The 19,150-nt window shown below is 33.9% G+C and overlaps 1 protein-coding gene across 1 annotated transcript in view; it reads left to right on the forward strand.

The window, feature by feature from the left end:
• LOC136037890 (bromodomain adjacent to zinc finger domain protein 2B-like) overlaps positions 1–19,150 on the forward strand; it is a 152,001-nt gene that overhangs the window by 86,693 nt on the left and 46,158 nt on the right. The window contains 5 exon segments of the mRNA XM_065720745.1: positions 2,070–2,238; positions 5,661–5,860; positions 9,838–10,072; positions 13,468–13,613; positions 16,399–16,530. Of these exon segments, the coding sequence (XP_065576817.1) occupies positions 2,070–2,238; positions 5,661–5,860; positions 9,838–10,072; positions 13,468–13,613; positions 16,399–16,530 (882 nt within the window).

Consider the following 19,150-nt stretch of genomic DNA (forward strand, 5'->3'; position numbering starts at 1 on the left):
TTGAGCAACAAAATTTGAAGAAGATTCACAGGTTTCTTCCCTCTCCTTCTTCTTTTGATTTCCTCAATTTCCTCTGTGATTCATTATAATTCTCCTGTTTTTTTTATCACTTTCTTTCACTCTATCTTCTTTCATTCTTTAACTACTTAATATGTGAAATCTACCTTCTTGTATTTTGACCAAAAATTGTTGATCGATTTGTAACACTTCAAAAGAATTAAATTAAAAATTGTAAAAATACTTTGCTCTTTTCTCCCATCCTCTCCATATTGTGTCATCTCCTTTTCACTCCTCTCTCTATCTGTCTTCTTCTCTCCTCTCCTCTCTATCAATCTCTGTCTTTCCATCTCACCCAATATCGCTCTCTTCCTCTTTTGTTTCATTCCCAGTTACTACTACAATATCGATTACTGAAGGTTTTCATTGCGACAAAATAGAGGATAAAGAGAGTATTTCTCCCTCTCTCCTCTTGTTTTTCTCCTTTTTCCTCGGAGATCCATTGTCTCCCCTTTTTTCTTACTCTTTGACTATATATATATATATATATATATATATATATATATATATATATATATATATATATATATATATATATATATATATATATATATATATATATATATATATATATATATATATATATATATATAATGTTTCCGTGAATGTCCGAAATATATTTAATGTCGACATCCAACGATGAATGTCTGAAATTCATTTTTCTCTGCTTGGATACAGTTAAATCCAAGGTCAAATATGTTAAATACGATGGTTAAAGTTAAAGTTTGGTTAGTATATGTTAGTTTTGGTTAGGTTAAATTTGGTTCCAAATATCAGAAATGGGGTAAAAACTTAAGCTAACATAACCTCACCAAACTTTATCTAACCTAACCTATCATCATCAAAACTTGTATTAAATTGAAAATGTTGACTGGCAACGCTGACTAAATCCAAAGAGAAGAAAAGGTATGTCGGGAATTCACTGGTGTATGTCGACATTTACAAATTTTCGGACATTTACGGCAACATATATATATATATATATATATATATATATATATATATATATATATATATATATATATATATATATATATATATATATATATATGTATATATATATAAATAGCAAAATGTAAATCAGGACCATACTTATTAAATAGTATAAAGTTACAATATAAATATTGTAATTGTCGTGTTGGGTTAGGTTAAATTTGGTTCCAAATATCAGAAATGGGTTAAAACTTAAGCTAACTAACCTCACCAAACTTTATCTAACCTAACCTATCATCATCAAAACTTGTATTAAATTGAAAATATTGACTGGCAACGCTGACTAAATCCAAAGAGAAGAAAAGGTATGTCGGGAATTCACCGGTGTATGTCGACATTTACAAATTTTCGGACATTTACGGCAACATATATATATATATATATATATATATATATATATATATATATATATATATATATATATATATATATATATATATGTATATATATATAAATAGCAAAATGTAAATCAGGACCATACTTATTAAATAGTATAAAGTTACAATATAAATATTGTAATTGTCGTGTTGGGTTAGGTTAAATTTGGTTCCAAATATCAGAAATGGGTTAAAACTTAAGCTAACTAACCTCACCAAACTTTATCTAACCTAACCTGTCATCATCAAAACTTGTATTAAATTGAAAATGTTGACTGGCAACGCTGACTAAATCCAAAGAGAAGAAAAGGTATTTCGGGAATTCACCGGTGTATGTCGACACTTACAAATTTTCAGACATTTACGGCAACATATATATATATATATATATATATATATATATATATATATATATATATATATATATATATATATATATATATATATATATATATATATATATATATATATATATATATATATATATACATTTATATAAATCTAAATAGCATAATTTAACTCAGGACCATACTTATTAAATAGTATAAAGTTACAATATAAATATTGTAATTGTCTATATCGCAATTAAAATTAATTAGTGTAATATAATCATACTCTCATTTTAAAAATGTGTTTATTTAGGACGAGGAAAAGAATCTATCAGGCGAGGAGCTAAGATCCCGAATTGAAAAGCTTGGTCGACAGAGTGCCTCCATTCTAGCATTGCTCTCAGGCAGTGAGAAAGGGCTGCGGTCTCTACCTCTTGGACAAGATAGATATAGAAGACGGTATTGGGTGCTCCCGCATGCAGGTACGCCCCTCAATTACTGATGAAAGCGCCTCATTTAAAAATTCCTTAAAATGCTTACGTTAATGTTCCGTAAAACGTCTCAAATCCTCTTTAAAAACGTCTCAGTTCAATGATCTTTTTAAAAGTGTCTCAACAAACGATCTTCAAACTTGCCTTGATTAAGGATTCTCTTAAATGCCTGAATTAATGATTCATAAAATCCTTAAAAGAGCCTCAACTAATAATCTTTGCATAAACCTTAAATAATGTTCCTTAAAAAATCCAATTAAAGATCTGTAAAACACCTCATTTAATAATCCCTGAAAACCCCTCAATTCATCCTTTTAATACGCCTCAGTTAATGATTTTTAGTAACGCCTCAGTAAATGATCCCTAAAAACGCCTAAATTAATGATCCTTCTAGAACGTCCCAAGTAATGATTCTTTTATACTGGTCCAATTAATCACCCTCCAAATAACAAATACTTTATAAATAAAAATCGTTTTCTCAAACCGAATTACAATGCAGTCAAGCAGAAAAAGGCTTTGAGTTGTTTTGATAGTCAATGCAGGATTCATGCTCACGCTAGGACCATAGATGGTAAAAATGAATCCTACTGCTGATAGCTCATCGTAGGAGAGCTAGGGTAGCAACTGTGGAAAAATTGATACTGCTGATAAAAATCAATACTTTGACTAAAATATGGCCAAATTAATCCACCCCATCGCAGCACCAGACTGTGTGAGACCATCACAGCTACCCATGCTATTATTCCCACTCTGTTTAGAGCTTTATCCTTTGTTCCCTCCTATGAATTTCTGACTTCCTTTAATCATTTTCTTGGGAATGAGGACGAGACAAGATATTTTTTTTAATTACTACCACAAGCCCCGAAGGTCGAATTCAGACGAGAATATATCATAATAAAAAAACTAAACTGGAAAAATAGAAAAGAATGCCAAAACGACAGCAAAAAAGAAAAATCAGAATGAATAATCATTCGTTAGACAATAATTTAACCTTAAATTGTCAATTAAAAAGTTAAAGAGATAAAAGAATTGCCCATCAATCATTCCTAAAAAGCAATGATTGACGGGCAACATCTCCTCCTTCGTGCAAAAAACACAAGCAGACGATATTAGTCTTTCTTTGATTATACCTCTGGAAGTGGGATGGAATCACATTCTTCTTACTGTTTATTGTTCCGGTATACGGTCATTCATATTCTTGCATAAAACTATCCTTAGCTAAATATGTCTTGGAAAACTTTTAAATTGTTTTCAACTTGTGTTTTTATGTCAGAAGTCTTATAAGAATTTTCTAAATAGAACAATTTCTGTGAGTAGTGTTGTTGAGCTAACAGCTTTATGGTTGAAATAGAAAGCGAGTTTTCTAGAAAATTCACTTAAAATGTAGAAAAAAATGTCAAGGCACCCCAATAAATAAAAGACCGTAGCACAAAATTATTATCTGCTATGCATTTACTCATGAAAATAGAACTATCTAGTGCATTATTCAAGAAAAATGTTTAGATTTAACGAGCATAAAGTGCTTCCACTTCTTCCGCACTCTGTACAATGGTGTATTTTGCTTGAGCTGTCAATGAAATTCGAGAACAACTTTGCACATAAAAATTGGAATGGAAAACAAAAACCCTGCTAAAACATCGCAAACGCTGGAATGGAACGAGCTTCTTATTTTTAAATTATATTAAATGGTATTTTGTCTGAAATTACATAAGAAATCTTAAACAGCCTGAGATTTGGTTGGATAGGGCCCGAAGCTGCCTTCCCGCCATGGTCTTACTACTACTACTAATAACTCACTGCAGTACCAAGCCGCCTGAGGCCAACGCTGCTATGCACGCTCCTCCTCCAGCCTAATATATTCAAGGCCTCCCTCTTTAAACCCTCCCAGGAAGTTCCTATTTCCTTTAAATTTTTATATATGACATCCTCCCAACCCAGACAAGGACGACCTGCTTTCTGTGTAGCCTGCAATCTATCATCCTTTCATCCGCAGAACGTGGCCTAGCCATCTCAACCTTTCTTTCATTATAGTCCTAGAAAGCGGGATTGAACCAATTTTTCGTACAACCTACTGTTGGAAATACGGTCAGTCAGCCGGGTACCCAGAACAATCCGTAGGCAATTTCTCTGGAAAACATCTAGTAAATTTTCATCTGCTTTTCGGATGCTTCAGAGCCATATTTGACCACTGTCATCACTGTAGCTTCCAATATTCTAATCTTGGCTTGCAGACTTATCTTTCTATTCTTCCTAACTCTTTCAACTGTGAAAAAAACACCCTGAGCCTTAGCTATTCTACTTTTAACATCTTCACTTCTCCCACCGTCTTTACTAATAATATTACCAAGGTAGGTGGAGCTGCCAATCTAATCAATCTTTTCGTTACCCATCGGCGCCTTTTCATCTTCACTTATTCCGAGCCTTAGTGACTTAGTCTTCTTCACAATAATATTCAAGCCTATTCTAGCACCCTGAACTCGCAAAACCTCTAAAAATTTATTCATTTTTCTCTCACTTTCATCTAATATGCATAAATCATGAGCATAATCTAAATCCAGGAGCGTTTTTCCTCCCCATTTGATTTCGTGGTCTCCAATTGCCTTTCCTGTGCTCTTTAAGACAAAATCCATCAAAATGACCCATATAAAGGGAGATAGAACACAACCCTGCTTAACTCCTGATTTAATACAAAACCAGTTGCTAACCTCAATTTCCTACCTTAAACGCAGCAGTATTATTCTCGTACATAGCACAAATCACTTTAATGTATTTTTCTGGTATACCATATAAGGATAAGACCTTTGCTAACGCTCTTCTATCAACATAATTGACGCTTGCTCATAATCTATAAAACAAAGGACAAAAGGTGTTTGACAACGAAGACACTTCTCAATTATTAACCTAAGAGTGAAAACTTGGTCGACACATCCTCTACCTTTTCTAAAACTGCACTGTTCTTCCCTTAAAACTTTATCTACAGCATCTCTCAGTCTAATTAGTATCATATTACTAAGTAATTTGCTATCTACAGAGACCAGACTAATGCCTCGATAATTACGACACTCACTCTTGTCACCTTTCTTATGCAGTTTAATTGATTTTTAATTGAGATTTTCCTAAAATCATTAGGTACTTCCCGTTTTTCAAAAATCATATTCATAATCTTCAGTAGCTTATTCCTAACCTCAGAGCCACCATATTTAAGAAACTCATTTATCACACTATCAGCACCTGGAGCCTTATTATTTTTTAAACTTTTAGTACTGTCGCTAATTCTTCCTTACTAAACAAATCTCAATCTCTCTTCACATTCAAGGTATCACAAACCTCTGCACCCGACACCTCGAAATGTACATCTCTGCAACTAAGGTGGATAGCATCACTTTCTCTCTTTTAATCAGTTATTTTTTCAGGTGGGGTTTACATTGAAGGTATGGAATCAAACGAGTGTACTGAGGAATACAGTTTTCAAGGGGAAGATAGGCCCACGATAGTGCCAGCTACTGAAGATGGTGTCAATGACGAAGAGATGTCGGTTTCAGTCAAAGATGAAAATATTAAGCAAGAAACAATGGATATGGCTGTTCAAGAAGATGCTGAAGAAACTGCTGAGGTATGTATTCCTTTTTTTTCGTAGACCATAGGTTTGATAGTTTGCTAATCTGCCATTTTCCTAGTAGGAAGATATGGGTAGCTCAGTTTGACTAGAATACGCTTACAGAGGGTTCAAATACATACTTATACTCCTAGGTATATATAGAGACATTTTAACTGCGTATCCTTTTAAAATAACACCCTTCCCCGCACCGACAAAGGTTAATAAATGTAAAAGTATATGGTTTTATTGAATTCTAAGTTTTCTGCTATAGTAGGTGTCAAACTCTAAGTCTTTGGATAATTTCTGTAGCTAATCATAGGAATAGTAAATAGCAAGTCTCAATGCATGTAAAATTGTGCACAAGCTAATACCAGTTCAAATTAACTTGAACTCATTGTTGAAGTTAAGTGCTCTAGAGTCAGAGTTAGAGAACTGTTGAGGTGGCATTGAGAAGCTTGGTGTGGTCCTCATTTTCTGCAAAAAGAGTTGGTAAAAAAAAAGGTAAAAAAGGTAATACGGCATTAGACTTTACAGTCCCTAGCGGCGGTACTGATCTCCGTTTCTTGGCCCCTCAGCCAGGAAGTGTAATGGGAGGTTGGGAGCCAACCATCCTGTGCTTTCGCACACCCTTCCTGTTTATCTCCCCAGATTTCTCCAGGTACCCATTTAGAGCTGGGTCGACCCTGGCTAAGCTTACAGAGTCATGCCACTGTCCCCCGTCCCAAACTAAATAATTGGGTACACTGGGACTCCAAAAGAGTTGGAGTCGCCAGAAATCAAGGCTTGAGCCTGAAGTCCTATGCGTAGCTTAACGCGCTCAGGATTTGGTATTGGTTGACGTAAACAAACAGCTGTTCCAGTTGACAACCCCTCGGATTCATCTGAGCTGGTTGTCGTAAATTTTGGCTTTGAGATTGGATCGTGGAGCTGGGATTTATTTTAGTACGCTTAAGACGTAACACTGGTGAAAATAAGGAAATCCTGACTAACGAGTCATATTAATCGTATACCAGTTAGAGATGGTTATAAAAAAATCAATATTTTACCAGTTTCAGGTCTTATAATTTTTATTAATTTTTATAAGGCTCTATTTATGCTTGATATATTGCATAAAAATGCAATTGAATGTTTGGTTAGTGTGTTTGAGAGAGATAAGCCTGAATATGAGACAAGGAATTCGTCAGTGATTAGAAAACCGATTAAAAGGTCTACAAGGTCTGCATTTTCGATTCGCCATGTTCTTCCTTCTATATGGGAGTCCCCTCCTTATGATATTAAATAAAAAAAAGGTTTTTTTTCAGCTGAAAGTAAGGAGCGATATTAAAACTTAAAACGAACAGAAATTACTCCGTATATGAAAGGGGCTGTCCCCTCCTCAACGCTCCGCTCTTTACGCTAAATTTGTCTACTGTTTTAAAAAGGAGAGTTGAGAGAAGGAGTCAAACTTTAGCGTAAAGAGCGGCGCATCGAGGAGGGAACAGCCCTTTTCATATACGGAGTAATTTCTGTTCGTTTTAAGTTTTAATATCGCTCCTTACTTTCAGTTAAAAAAACTTATTTTTTTATTTAATTTCTGAACGTTATTGAATTAATGCATGTTTTAATTTTGGCTCTCCGCACATGAATAATTATAACGAAATTTACATATTAATTTATTTTTATGGCTAAATGGCTTTCTCATAGTTTTTATCGGACGATTTTGAGAAAAAAGGAGCAGGAGAGTAGGCCTAGTTACCCTCCAATTTTTGATTATTTAAAAGGGCAACTAGAACATTTAAATTCTTACGAACGTTTTTATTAGTAAAAATATACGTAACTTACGAATTAACTTTTGCAACGAACTTCTATTACATACTCTTACGAACTATTTTTATTACGTATACGAGGAGGTTCACCCCCTCGTCAATACCTCGCTCTTTACACTAAAGCTTAAATTTTGTCCCAGTTCCTTAACAATGACCCCTGAACCACAAAGGCCGTAGAATAAATAGAATAATAAATGAAATTAATAAAATTACTTAGCGTAAAGAGCGAGGTATTAGGAGGAGGTGAATCCCTCATATGCGCAATAATTTCTGTTTGTTTTAAGTTTTAATGCTGCTCCTTACTTTCAGTTGAAAAAACTTTTTCATATTGATTTTTTCATTGTTCTTTAAAAAAATGTTAAAAAATTCTGCGCCTCCTTCAGGGAAATTTTCTTTCTCCATGACAAATTCCTCCATGGAAAGCTCCCCCCGCCTAACCCCCTCCCTTCAACCCCTTCCCCAACCAAAAAAATCTCCCTGAAAGCGTCTGTACACTTCCCAATAACCATTACTATGTGTAAACACTGGTCGAAGTTTGTAAATTGCAACCCCTCCCACGGGGACTGTGGGGGAGTAAGCCGTCCCCAAAGACATGGTTAGTAGGTTTTTTGACTATGTTGAATAAAATGGCTATCTCAGAAATTCGATCCGGTGACTTTGGGAAAAAATGAGCGTGGGAGGGGGCCTAGGTGCCCTTCAATTTTTTTGGTCACTTAAAAAGGGCATAGAACTTTTAATTTCCGTTAGAATGAGCCCTCACACAACATTCTAGGACCACTGGGTTGATACGATTACCCCTGGGAAAAAAAAAGACAAATAAACACGCATCCGTGATCTGTCTTGTGGCAAAAAAATGCCAAATTCCACATTTTTGTAGATAGGAGCTTGAAACTTCTATTGCAGGGTTCTCTGATACGCTGAATCTGATGGTGTGATTTTCGTTAAGATGCTATGACTTATAATGGGTGTTTCCCCCTATTTTCTAAAATAAGGCAAATTTTCTCAGACTCTCAGCTTTTGATGGATAGGTCTAAACTTAATGAAACCTATATATTTAAAATCAGCTTTAAAATGCGATTCTTCTGATGTAACTATTGGTATAAAAATTCCGCTTCTTAGAGTTTCGGTTACTATTGAGCCGCGTCGCTCTTTACTATAGTTTGTTACCACAAACTGTTTGATAGGTCCAGAGACTGATAGGCCGACTTTTCGTGGGTTACTTAGGGACAATTGTTTTGGTGTTTATTATTTATGATTTTTTTTTTCTTTTTTTATATATAGATAAAGTAGGGAAATAGTGCATAAAAGTGCTGTTATATTAGGTTAGTGTAGTACCGAGTCTCAAGTGTGATTATTTTGCTTGTTTTTGTTTTGTGTTTTGCTTTTTCGGGGGAATCCATTGATAAGTAATTTGTTTTGTAGTTTTGAGATTGGCTGCACAAGCCATAAGGCTTTTTGGCAATTTTTTAAATAAATTCTCTCTCTCTCTCCCTCTCTATTGCTGGAACGAGTCTTTGGATAAGTACTCAGAGTGCTACGAAATAGTAATAAAATTAAGAGTCTGTAGATAGTAAGAGAATGAGAGAGAAAGTGAGTGAGTGAGTGAGTGAGAGAGAGAGATTGACTGACCGATTAAGTGAGTGAGTAAGTGACTAAGTTAGTGAAAAAGAGCGGGAGAGAAAGGGGAACGGAGGAGAAAGGTGTGTGTCTGAAGATTGAGGAAAGGGAGGGAGGAATAGAGCGAGTGAGAGAGAATGTAGAAAAGCGGGAGGGAGAGAGCTAGAGAAACACCAGAGAGGAAAGATAAAGAGAGAAGGAGGGAGCGAAAATCAAATTATTTTTAAGAATTTTGGTTTTATTTTAGGTAAAACCGGGATTAAGCTCCATTTGTACGACGAGATGACTAAAAACTCTTAAGTCGAAGTACTTCAGAATCTCAGAATTTTAAGAATTTTGGTTTTGTTTTAGGTTAAACCGGGATTACTCTCCATTTTGTACTACTAAATGACTAAACACTCTGAAGTCGAAGTCGTTCAGATTTTCAGACTTTTTAAGAATTTCGGTTTATTTAAGGTAAAACCGGGATAAGACTCCATTTTGTACGGCGAGATGACTAAAAACTCTGAAGTCGAAGTACTTCAGAATTTCAGAATTTTCAGACTTTTTAAGAATTTTGGTTTTATTTAGGTAAAACCGGGATTAGACTCTATTTTGTATGACGAGATGACTAAAAACTCTGAAGTCGAAGTACTGAGAAATCTCAAGCAAGACTCGGATGTGCCGTGGTTCAGTCTTCTCCCGTATGTGGCATGTGACGACGAATTAGAAATAATCAACGGTCTCCAAAATGAAATCCTTCTAGAGATAGATTTTATGCGAAATGATACTTCATATTTGAAAGATATGCTGTCTGTGCCAGAAAGTAAGTACTTTTTTTGGTATTTTGAAAAAATTCTTTCCACACATATCGAGCTTCCCTAAATTCTAATTTGTCCCTTGTGCTTTGCTGAAAACTAAATATAGACTGCTTAAATTCACAGTTTTGTTGAATTAATCAAAAAGATGTAAAACAATTACAAATAAACAAAATAATTTGCATGATAGACTTGTAAAACTACATATTCCGACGTTAAATATATTTTTATTTTTCAACGTTCATATTCCGACGTTGTTAAAAATATTCCGACGTCGAAAACAAATCCTGGGAAGTTTGGTCAGTTTCAGAATTGTAAAGCTCTAAGAAATGCCTTACGCCTGTAAAGAAATATAAAAATATTTTTTTTCCAATGAAATGCAAATGACACTCTGGCCTTTTGAGGAGCTTGACAGGAGAGGGAGGGGGGACGCCATACTCATTTGTGATAATGTCTGTTTGTTTCTGGTGTCATTCATTGTTTGATAGTAATTTATGCTCATATTAAGTCTGACATATTGAATAAGCTAATTGCATCTCATTTAAGATTTAAAGTCACTCCTTACTCTTCTGTAAAAGTTTTTTTTTTAATTCATGTTTATTTTTTTTTGCAGGGGTGCCAGTTAAGAAAATACAGGGAAGAGGGGATAATTTTGTTGTTTTATCGATTTTTTCATATGACATTCCTAGAAAAAAAATATGCCAATAAAATTGCCAAAAAAGGCATCTTTTAGAATCTGGTGAGGAGGGAGGGGCGTTAATTACTCTTCTCCTCACCTTTAGTTTGATGCCTTTGTTCTTTTTATTGACACAGTTTTTGCACATATGAAAAGTAGCGGTGAGTTCTCCAAAATTGGATTTTCAATATTTTGTTGGCTGTAAGAAGAATTAAGTTCCACCAAATTTGAAATTTCAACTTAATTTCGAAAATATAACTAATCTTTAATTGGGACCTCCATTAAAATAGAAAAAATCTATGGAAAACAAGTCATCATCTCTGAACTAAAATGTACTTGTGAACTTTTCCACAAGCCTTGGAAATCGCAATATAGGACGAATAATTATAGAAAGTTGGGAGATGACTCATTCGATCCACGATCCTAAAATGTATATCTCTTTTAAGTAAGCGGATTAAAGGCCACACAACCACTGGTAATTTTTTTAAATGTTCGTTTAATTAACTAGACTAATGATAAACATGTCATACTGCGCTCTTTTCAAATACAATGATTGCTTCTTTCGTAACTGAGTCCGAGCCTCCCCCATAACCCTGGATATAGTTCAAGAGTATCACGAACAGTTGGTACATAACGTACATTTTGTTCATAGTCTTGTGCTATACTGCTGTGGAAATTGAACATTGTTTTTATTGAACAGTATACAGTGCAAAAACGTATGTATACAAAACAACGGTATTCATGCTGTATGCAGTCTTTTTTTTTCAGTAAGCCTTTCAAAATGCAATTTTAATTCGTACTGTCGTTAGTGACAACGAGACATTTAAGCAGCTACTGTAGTGTAAATCGCGCACCATTTGTGAAATATGTACTTACAATGTTTGGATTTGGGACAGTCAATGTTATATAATTATTTCAATTGCTTATTTTTTTATTTTACTTATTTTTGTAGCTTCAATTATTCAGCAGCGTTCCATAAAATTCACTTGTCGCATTTATACTTTTATTTTTGTTCTTAGCGGCCATTGAGGTAAAAATGCGGAGTACGACATTCTTATCTGATGTAGTATGAGGGGTTTTGGCACACTCAGATTAATTTTGTCTTTTAGAAAGGGAACCAGAACCAGGGCCTTTCGGTTTTCGATCAGATGAGCCCTCATCCAACTTTCTAAGATCATTTTCTCCATATGATGAGGCTAAAAAAAAGAAACAAAAGTAAAAGTGGATGCCGATAGTAAATCAAACAAAAGATTTTCCTCTACTGAGTTTTTCTAACGCTATGTTGTTGACTATGTTGGGCGCTATTCCATTGGCTGAAATCTTATATTTAAACATATCCGAAAATAAAAGGTTTATTTCAAGAAGTTGTAAGTGTTGTTAACAAATGTTCTCAATAAAGCTATACGCTGCATCTATTTAAACAGAGTTTTATTCTGGATTTTATCTTGGGGGGCGGAGAGTATCAAACTGTTTTTCTTTTCAATTGGGGAGGGGAACTATGTGAAAAGATTAATTTTATTTTTTCTATTGGATTACTAAAATCCTGATTTTAAGCAGCAAATTTTTAGTGGGCTATCACCTCTCTTTTCTTGGTAAAACCTCAAAGCTATATATATATATATATATATATATATATATATATATATATATATATATATATATATATATATATATATATATATATATATATATATATATATATATATATATATATATATATATATATATATATATATATATATATATATATATATACATACATGAGTCGCCAGTCATCTCATCGCTGCGGCCGGCCAGACATCTTCCCAGTCGGGTTTGATTCAGGCATTCAGATTTCTGAAGTCAGCCCGGTAGCTGCGTCGTAGGGTGTTTTTGGGGCGTCCTCTTCTTCCAGTATCACGGCTGCCACTGAAGGACGTCTTTCGATAGTGGGGTTTTTGGCCCGTGGAAAACATGTCCGAGGCATCTTTACTTCCTATACTTGATCACTTCGGTTATCAGTGGCTGAGACGTCTTTTGTCGTACAGTAGCGTTCGTTACTTTCTGAGACCAGTGGATATTCATAATGCGCCTTAAACACATGTTTTCGAACGCGGAAAGTTTCTTTTCGAGTTGTTGATCTAGGTCCCAAGATTCAGAACCATAGCAAAGCGTTGAGAGGACGTGGCTGTTGAACAGCCTCAACTTGAGTCGGAGAGTGATTTTGGCTTTGCCAAATTTGAGAAAGTTTCCTGAAGGATGCTTTAGCCTGGCTGATTCTTAGCTTGACTTCTCGAGATCCTGGATTGTGGATGGTACTTCCTAAGTACTTGAACTCCACTACTTGCTCTATTGTCAGGTTACTGCATCGTAGGTCGAGTGGAGATCCGGTGTCCGGCATACTTTTTGTTTTTTAGCATTTATTTCAAGACCAAAAGCTTCGGCAGAGTTCGGCAGTGACTTGGTTAAGGTAATGCTGGAGCTTTTGCTTGCAGGGCTCTATGGAGGCTGATATCGTCAGTGAGATCCACATCTCCGAGTCTCTTATTATCCAACTGGATTCCTTATCCGTCGCAGGTCCGTGCATATATATATATATATATATATATATATATATATATATATATATATATATATATCCGTGAGCTCAGAAACTTAAAAATTTTTTCATCGAATGATTTTGAAGGTCTGATTCTAATACTGGGATACTGGATACTGGGATTCTAATACTGGGATATTTGTTTTCAGATTTTGCTACTGGCTGGTGGAGAGTAACTGATCCAAAGGATTTGAAAGTGACTTTTCAGAGTTTGAATACCAATGGGATTCGTGAGCGTGAGATGCAACGTATTATGTCCCGTTACCTAACATTTGCTTCAGAGTCCTGTTCCAAGGTATGCACTGATTTCTGTCTTGATAAGCCAACAATTTTAATTCATCCTGGAAAAAAATTCTCACGATAAAAACCGTGTTTTTGTACTAAGATTTAAATCGTTATTATGGTTGTTAAAAATAATTATCAAAAATAAATTATATTAGTTATTTTTAGTTGTAGGGTTATAGCTTATATTTATATAGTTAATATATTTAGTTTATAGTTGTGTATAGTTTAACGATTTAAAATTTAATTCGTTGATCCGTTTAACATCTGTTATCCTTTTTTTCCCAAAAATGTATTATTTATTATAGTTATTAATTATTTTAGTTATTAATTCTAATTATAAAAGTTAAATTATTTAGTTACTTTCAGTTATATAATTATAGCTTATAGATTATACTTCTGTGGTTTATAGTTATACATAGTTATATAATATATAGTATATTGGAAAATTCTATGTTCATATACTAAAGTCGGCATTACATACATCTAAGTAAAAACATATTGAAATCAAAATTAAATCTCACTTTCATCGCTTTCAGCACAAATTTTCCCACCACTATGATCGTCTGTGGAGTAATTGATGTAAGAATGCTAAGAAGTAGCTAAACAGAATTTCCTTCCAGCCTTATTACCCTAAGTTGAGATAGTTTGTGGCACCTCAGGAGAAAATGGCCCAATTCACCCCCTCAATATCGCAGAGTGGGTAATTTTCTTTGCTTCAATACTTTCCCTAAATTTTAAGAAAAAACCTAATAATTTTAATTAACTCTCAATAGCCATATCTTTTTTGAATTGGAAACTTTTTTAGTTCTTAATAATCTCCTAGCCCTAATCACGTATACGTGGGAGGGGCTCAGACTAGGCGCTTCTTCCCCTCCACTGCCAGGCAGTATGCTCTCAACCGGATCCATGACCTTATTAGATAAAAACACAAGTTTTTTTTAATTGCAAGTAAGGAGCGAAATTAAAACTTAAAACGAAGAGAAACTATTCCGTTATGAAAGGGGTTGTCCCCTCCTCAACATTTCGCTCTTTACGCTAAAGTTTGACTCTTTCTCTCAACTCTACTTTTTAAAACTATAAAAAACTTTAGCGTAAAGAGCGAGGCGTTGAGGAGGGGACAACCTCTTTCATATACAGAATAATCTCTGTTCCTTTTAAGTTTTAATGTTGCTCCCTACTGGCAGTTAAAAAAAACTTATTTTTTAAAATTAAATTTTTGAATATTGTGAATTAATACATGTTTTGATTTTGGCTCACCGCACATGAATAATCAAAACGAAATTTATATATATATATATTTTTTTTTGGCTAAACGGTTATCTCATAGTTTTGATCGGACGGTTTTGATGCATCTGGAGGATCGTGTTGAAATGGAAATATCTTTTCTTTTTGGGGGGAGCGGGGTACGGGTACATGTTACTTTAGGTAAAGAGTTTAGATTGAGAATAATGCTTTAATAAGCACAAGAAAACAAAAATTAAGACAGAACTGTTTTATCCTCTTACTATTTATGAGTTTCAAAATCTAATCTAATCAAATTCACTTTCCACATTTTTGGGTTGGTTTCAGTTCAGTCATGTTATGCAGATTAATTCATATTAATCATTACTCATTATCATCGCTGGTTTCTTTATTAATTCTTAATCCGACCAATGATACATATTGTTTATAAACTTTAGGAGTTTTTTTTTCAATGACATCCTAACTTTCTTGTCATTATTTTTATTTTTACAAATGGCAAATTATTGAAAGTGATGAGGACATTGAAACTCGTTCAAACCAGTCTGAAGATGTCGCTGATCTCTGTTTGCGTTAGTTTTTCATAATCTGCATAATTTACCTGTAACTAAGGCAAACACATGGAAAAAAGAAAATAAAAAACCTAATAATTTCAATTAACTCTCAAAAGCCACATCTTTGTTGAATTGGAAACATTTTTAGTTATTAATAATGTTCTAACCCTAATCTCGTATACGGGAGGGGGGGGGTCAGACTAGGCCCTTCTTTTCCAAATCTCAGTACTTTTACAATTTGTCATATAATTTGTTTTTGCTGCATATTTTGTCTTTTCTTTTTTTTTACCTTTTTCTATCATTTCTCTTGTTTTTGAACTATTTTTAAATTCGAGCTGCCAAACTCTAGCGTGGTAGAATTTTCTATAAAGCTACTGAATAGCTATCGCTGGAGCATCGAAATGGCTTTTTGAGGTTAAGAAACCCCTAATTTTCCTAAAAATAGCTCAAATATGATAATTTTCTCTTTCACATTTTAGTGTCTTCTCAAATTTTTCTCATTTATATCAATTTCATCAGGTTCCTGAGGATCTTTCTGAGGTGTTTATTATTACCATCATCATTTGGTAATTCTTTGAAATGTTCCTATCAGGAAATTGCTCTTTTTCATTCTAAAAGAGTAGAATCGGAAGAAAATTTTTTTATGGTTTAAATATCCTTAATATGTTAAGTTTCCATTAAAATGTCTCTATTTCAGTTTAATTTTTCTTTATTTTATTTTCTTTCATTTATAGATATGATTTCTGTTCGTTTCAAGTTTTTCTTATTTCATAGTTTCATTTGTCCTTTTTTAGATCTTGTTTGGCAAAATTCCGCCACGCTTGGCACGCGCCAACTGGTGTACGTGATTTCTGAAAGTGACCGCTTTCTTGATGAACTCAAACCGCTTTTAGCTGTTTTTATTTTTATTTATCCATTTTTTTATTTATCTGTTCTGTGTTTAAATGAATACTATCTTTTCTTCTAAAAATAGTAATCTCATAAATGATCTTGTTGATTAAGGGAGATCCGAAGTTGGTATCATTGGTAAGAGAAGAGACCCCTTCGAAACCCCACAAGTTCAATTTCATGAAGTCATTTGAAGAAGGTTTTGATCCAGATGCTCAGACGGAGGATGATCAGTACAACTTTAGGGTAAAGTTTTGCCAATTTTTCAGTTTTTACTTTTAATTTTTCGTTACTTTTATTTACTTTAAATTTAGTTTTTACTTTTAATTTATTTCAATTTGAATATAAACTTTTAATTCAATTTTTAAGCTTTGAATTTAATTTGCTTTTAACTTTTGTTTTACTCATTTGGAATATTCGCTTTTAATTCATTTTTTAGTTCCTTAGAGGTAATTTTTTCAACAGTTCTTGAATTGTAATATAGGTCAGAACTTTTGATGAAAATGTGAAGATAAATTGGTTAGAATACATTTTAATAAACAGGTCTAGCTTTTTGCAAATTAACTTCAATTTATGTGCAAATTCTTTGTAAACTCCTTCGAAACCACACAGGTTTCGAAATACCCTTCCCTGGGTTTGTCAAAAGTGTACGTTTGACGATTAATTATGCTTTATTTGGAGATAAATGGCCCGCACTACCATACACACGTGCCTACAAGGCCTATTTATGGCCCGCACTACCTTATGTACGTGCCTACAAGGCGTTTTTATTCCTGCTGTTTACAAAGTTTGTTGTTTACAAAGGTCTTCAAGAACTTTTATAACGGTCGTTCCTCGACTCATTTTTGTTTCAGAATCACTACTCTGTGCTAATTAATATTTATCTTCAAAGAAAGTATAATTAATTGTCAAATGTACACTTGTGACAAGCCTGTATATAAAATTCATAATATTTATTGGAAAATTAAACAGCGATAACTCGACTAGGAACCTGGGGAAGTGTCATTTAATGCTTTCCATGTTGTTCCTGGATTTGGACACAAAAGTGCCAAATGTAGGTCTAAAATGAAAAAATTTGCTGAAAAAATCACCGACAATCAAGTATCATAGACCCTCGCACCCTTTGGAAATACTTCCTCATGGTTTTGGCCCGTATCATGTCAGCGTTCAGGATACTATGGTAAATGATGATGTAAAAAAAAACGAAAATAATTTAGCTTACTATTGTTGAAAAATAAAAACAGGTTCAGGTTATCACCTATGACGTAAGAAACGCGTGTATTCTAAATTACAATGAATAATTTATTGTTTAAACTAATACAATTCCTTTGTAAAATTTGGGTTTTTTTTTGTATTTTACCAAAACTTAAATGCGATTTTTTAATATCCCCTCCTCCTCCATAAACCCTCCTTGCTGGCACTTAGACGCTTGAACACTTGATCAAATTAACCGGTCTATAAAATTCAGCAGAATGTCTTTTTGTGTTTAGTTGTAAATATTTGCTGTATATATATATATATATATATATATATATATATATATATATATATATATATATATATATATATATATATATATATATATATATATATATATATATATATATATCTGTTGTTTAGTATTTGTTGTAGCATTCAATGAAAATTCAAAAATATAGGATAGTTCTTGAGACAGAAATAGCTATTGACTCAAAAATTATAACATAAGACATCTGATATATTTGTAATAGGTTAAGGCCAGTAAGATAATAAACAAGTTATGGCTGATATTACGGACCAGAATTCACGATTCGTTATTGTACCAAAATAAAATAAGGGCCAAAACACTTAGGAAAAGGTCAAGCGAAAAAAGGTGAACTTAAGGAATGGTAAAGTAAAAAAAGACAAACACAAATAACCTAAAGACACTACTTACTCATACTAGTAGCAGGGATACTACTAGTAGCATACTACTAGGGATACGTACTAGTAGCAGGGAGCTACGTACTAGTAGCTCCATTAGCTATCCTGAATGCTTAGAAATCAACAAAGTTTTTCTTGCCACGTGGGTCTGTCTTTGGCCATGGGGGGTAATAATCTGTAACCTCGAGAGTCTCGCCTCCATCCCTGTCAGCGAAACCACTTAGGGGCTCTATCTGCAGATAACTAATTATCAACTAAAGACGTGTCGTTAGCTTTTCAGTTTTGGAAAGCCTTTGCCACAGCATATTCTTCAAAGTAGTTCCCAGGGGGAAAAGAGGAAAGCATGTCGCCACGTAATAGGCAGAGATGAGGCGATAAAAATGCAGAATATCCTGAAAGGTAGCCAAAGAATGCGCTTTAAGCACGGTTGGGAGGAGATGAAGTTGTTTGCCATTGTTTTTTAGTATCGTCTTTGTTTTTTGTACCTATGCTTTTTGTTTTGTACCTATTTTTGTACCCCTTGTCTTTTGTACCTATGCATCTGCATTGTATTTACCTATGCTCCTCATTGTGGTTACTTGTGATTGCGTGCGCTTCACTTGAGGTCATAACTTGATACCTGAGCGAGGTTATGTGAGCACAACTTTTTCTTTTGTTATTTTACTTTCCATGGCATTTGCATAATATTTCATTTATACTCTTGAAGTACAAAAAAAAAGAAAACTAGTAGCCAGAGGGGGGTTTACGACCAGCAAATAAAAGGGGAACTTTTTTTAAGATATGGTTTTTAACAAATTGTGGTTACACAAAAATCAAGAAACTAGCTGAACCTCCCCATACCCGTACCAGGATGACCTCCGAGACCATGCGTCCCTTGAATCTCACTATTGTTTATTTTCAATGATGAAATTAATTTTACTGGTGGTTGATCACTTCGCCAGTATCTGTCAGATGCGAGTGATGT

Source organism: Artemia franciscana, chromosome 17 (genome assembly GCF_032884065.1).
Source record: "Artemia franciscana chromosome 17, ASM3288406v1, whole genome shotgun sequence".
NCBI classification, from domain to species: domain Eukaryota; kingdom Metazoa; phylum Arthropoda; class Branchiopoda; order Anostraca; family Artemiidae; genus Artemia; species Artemia franciscana.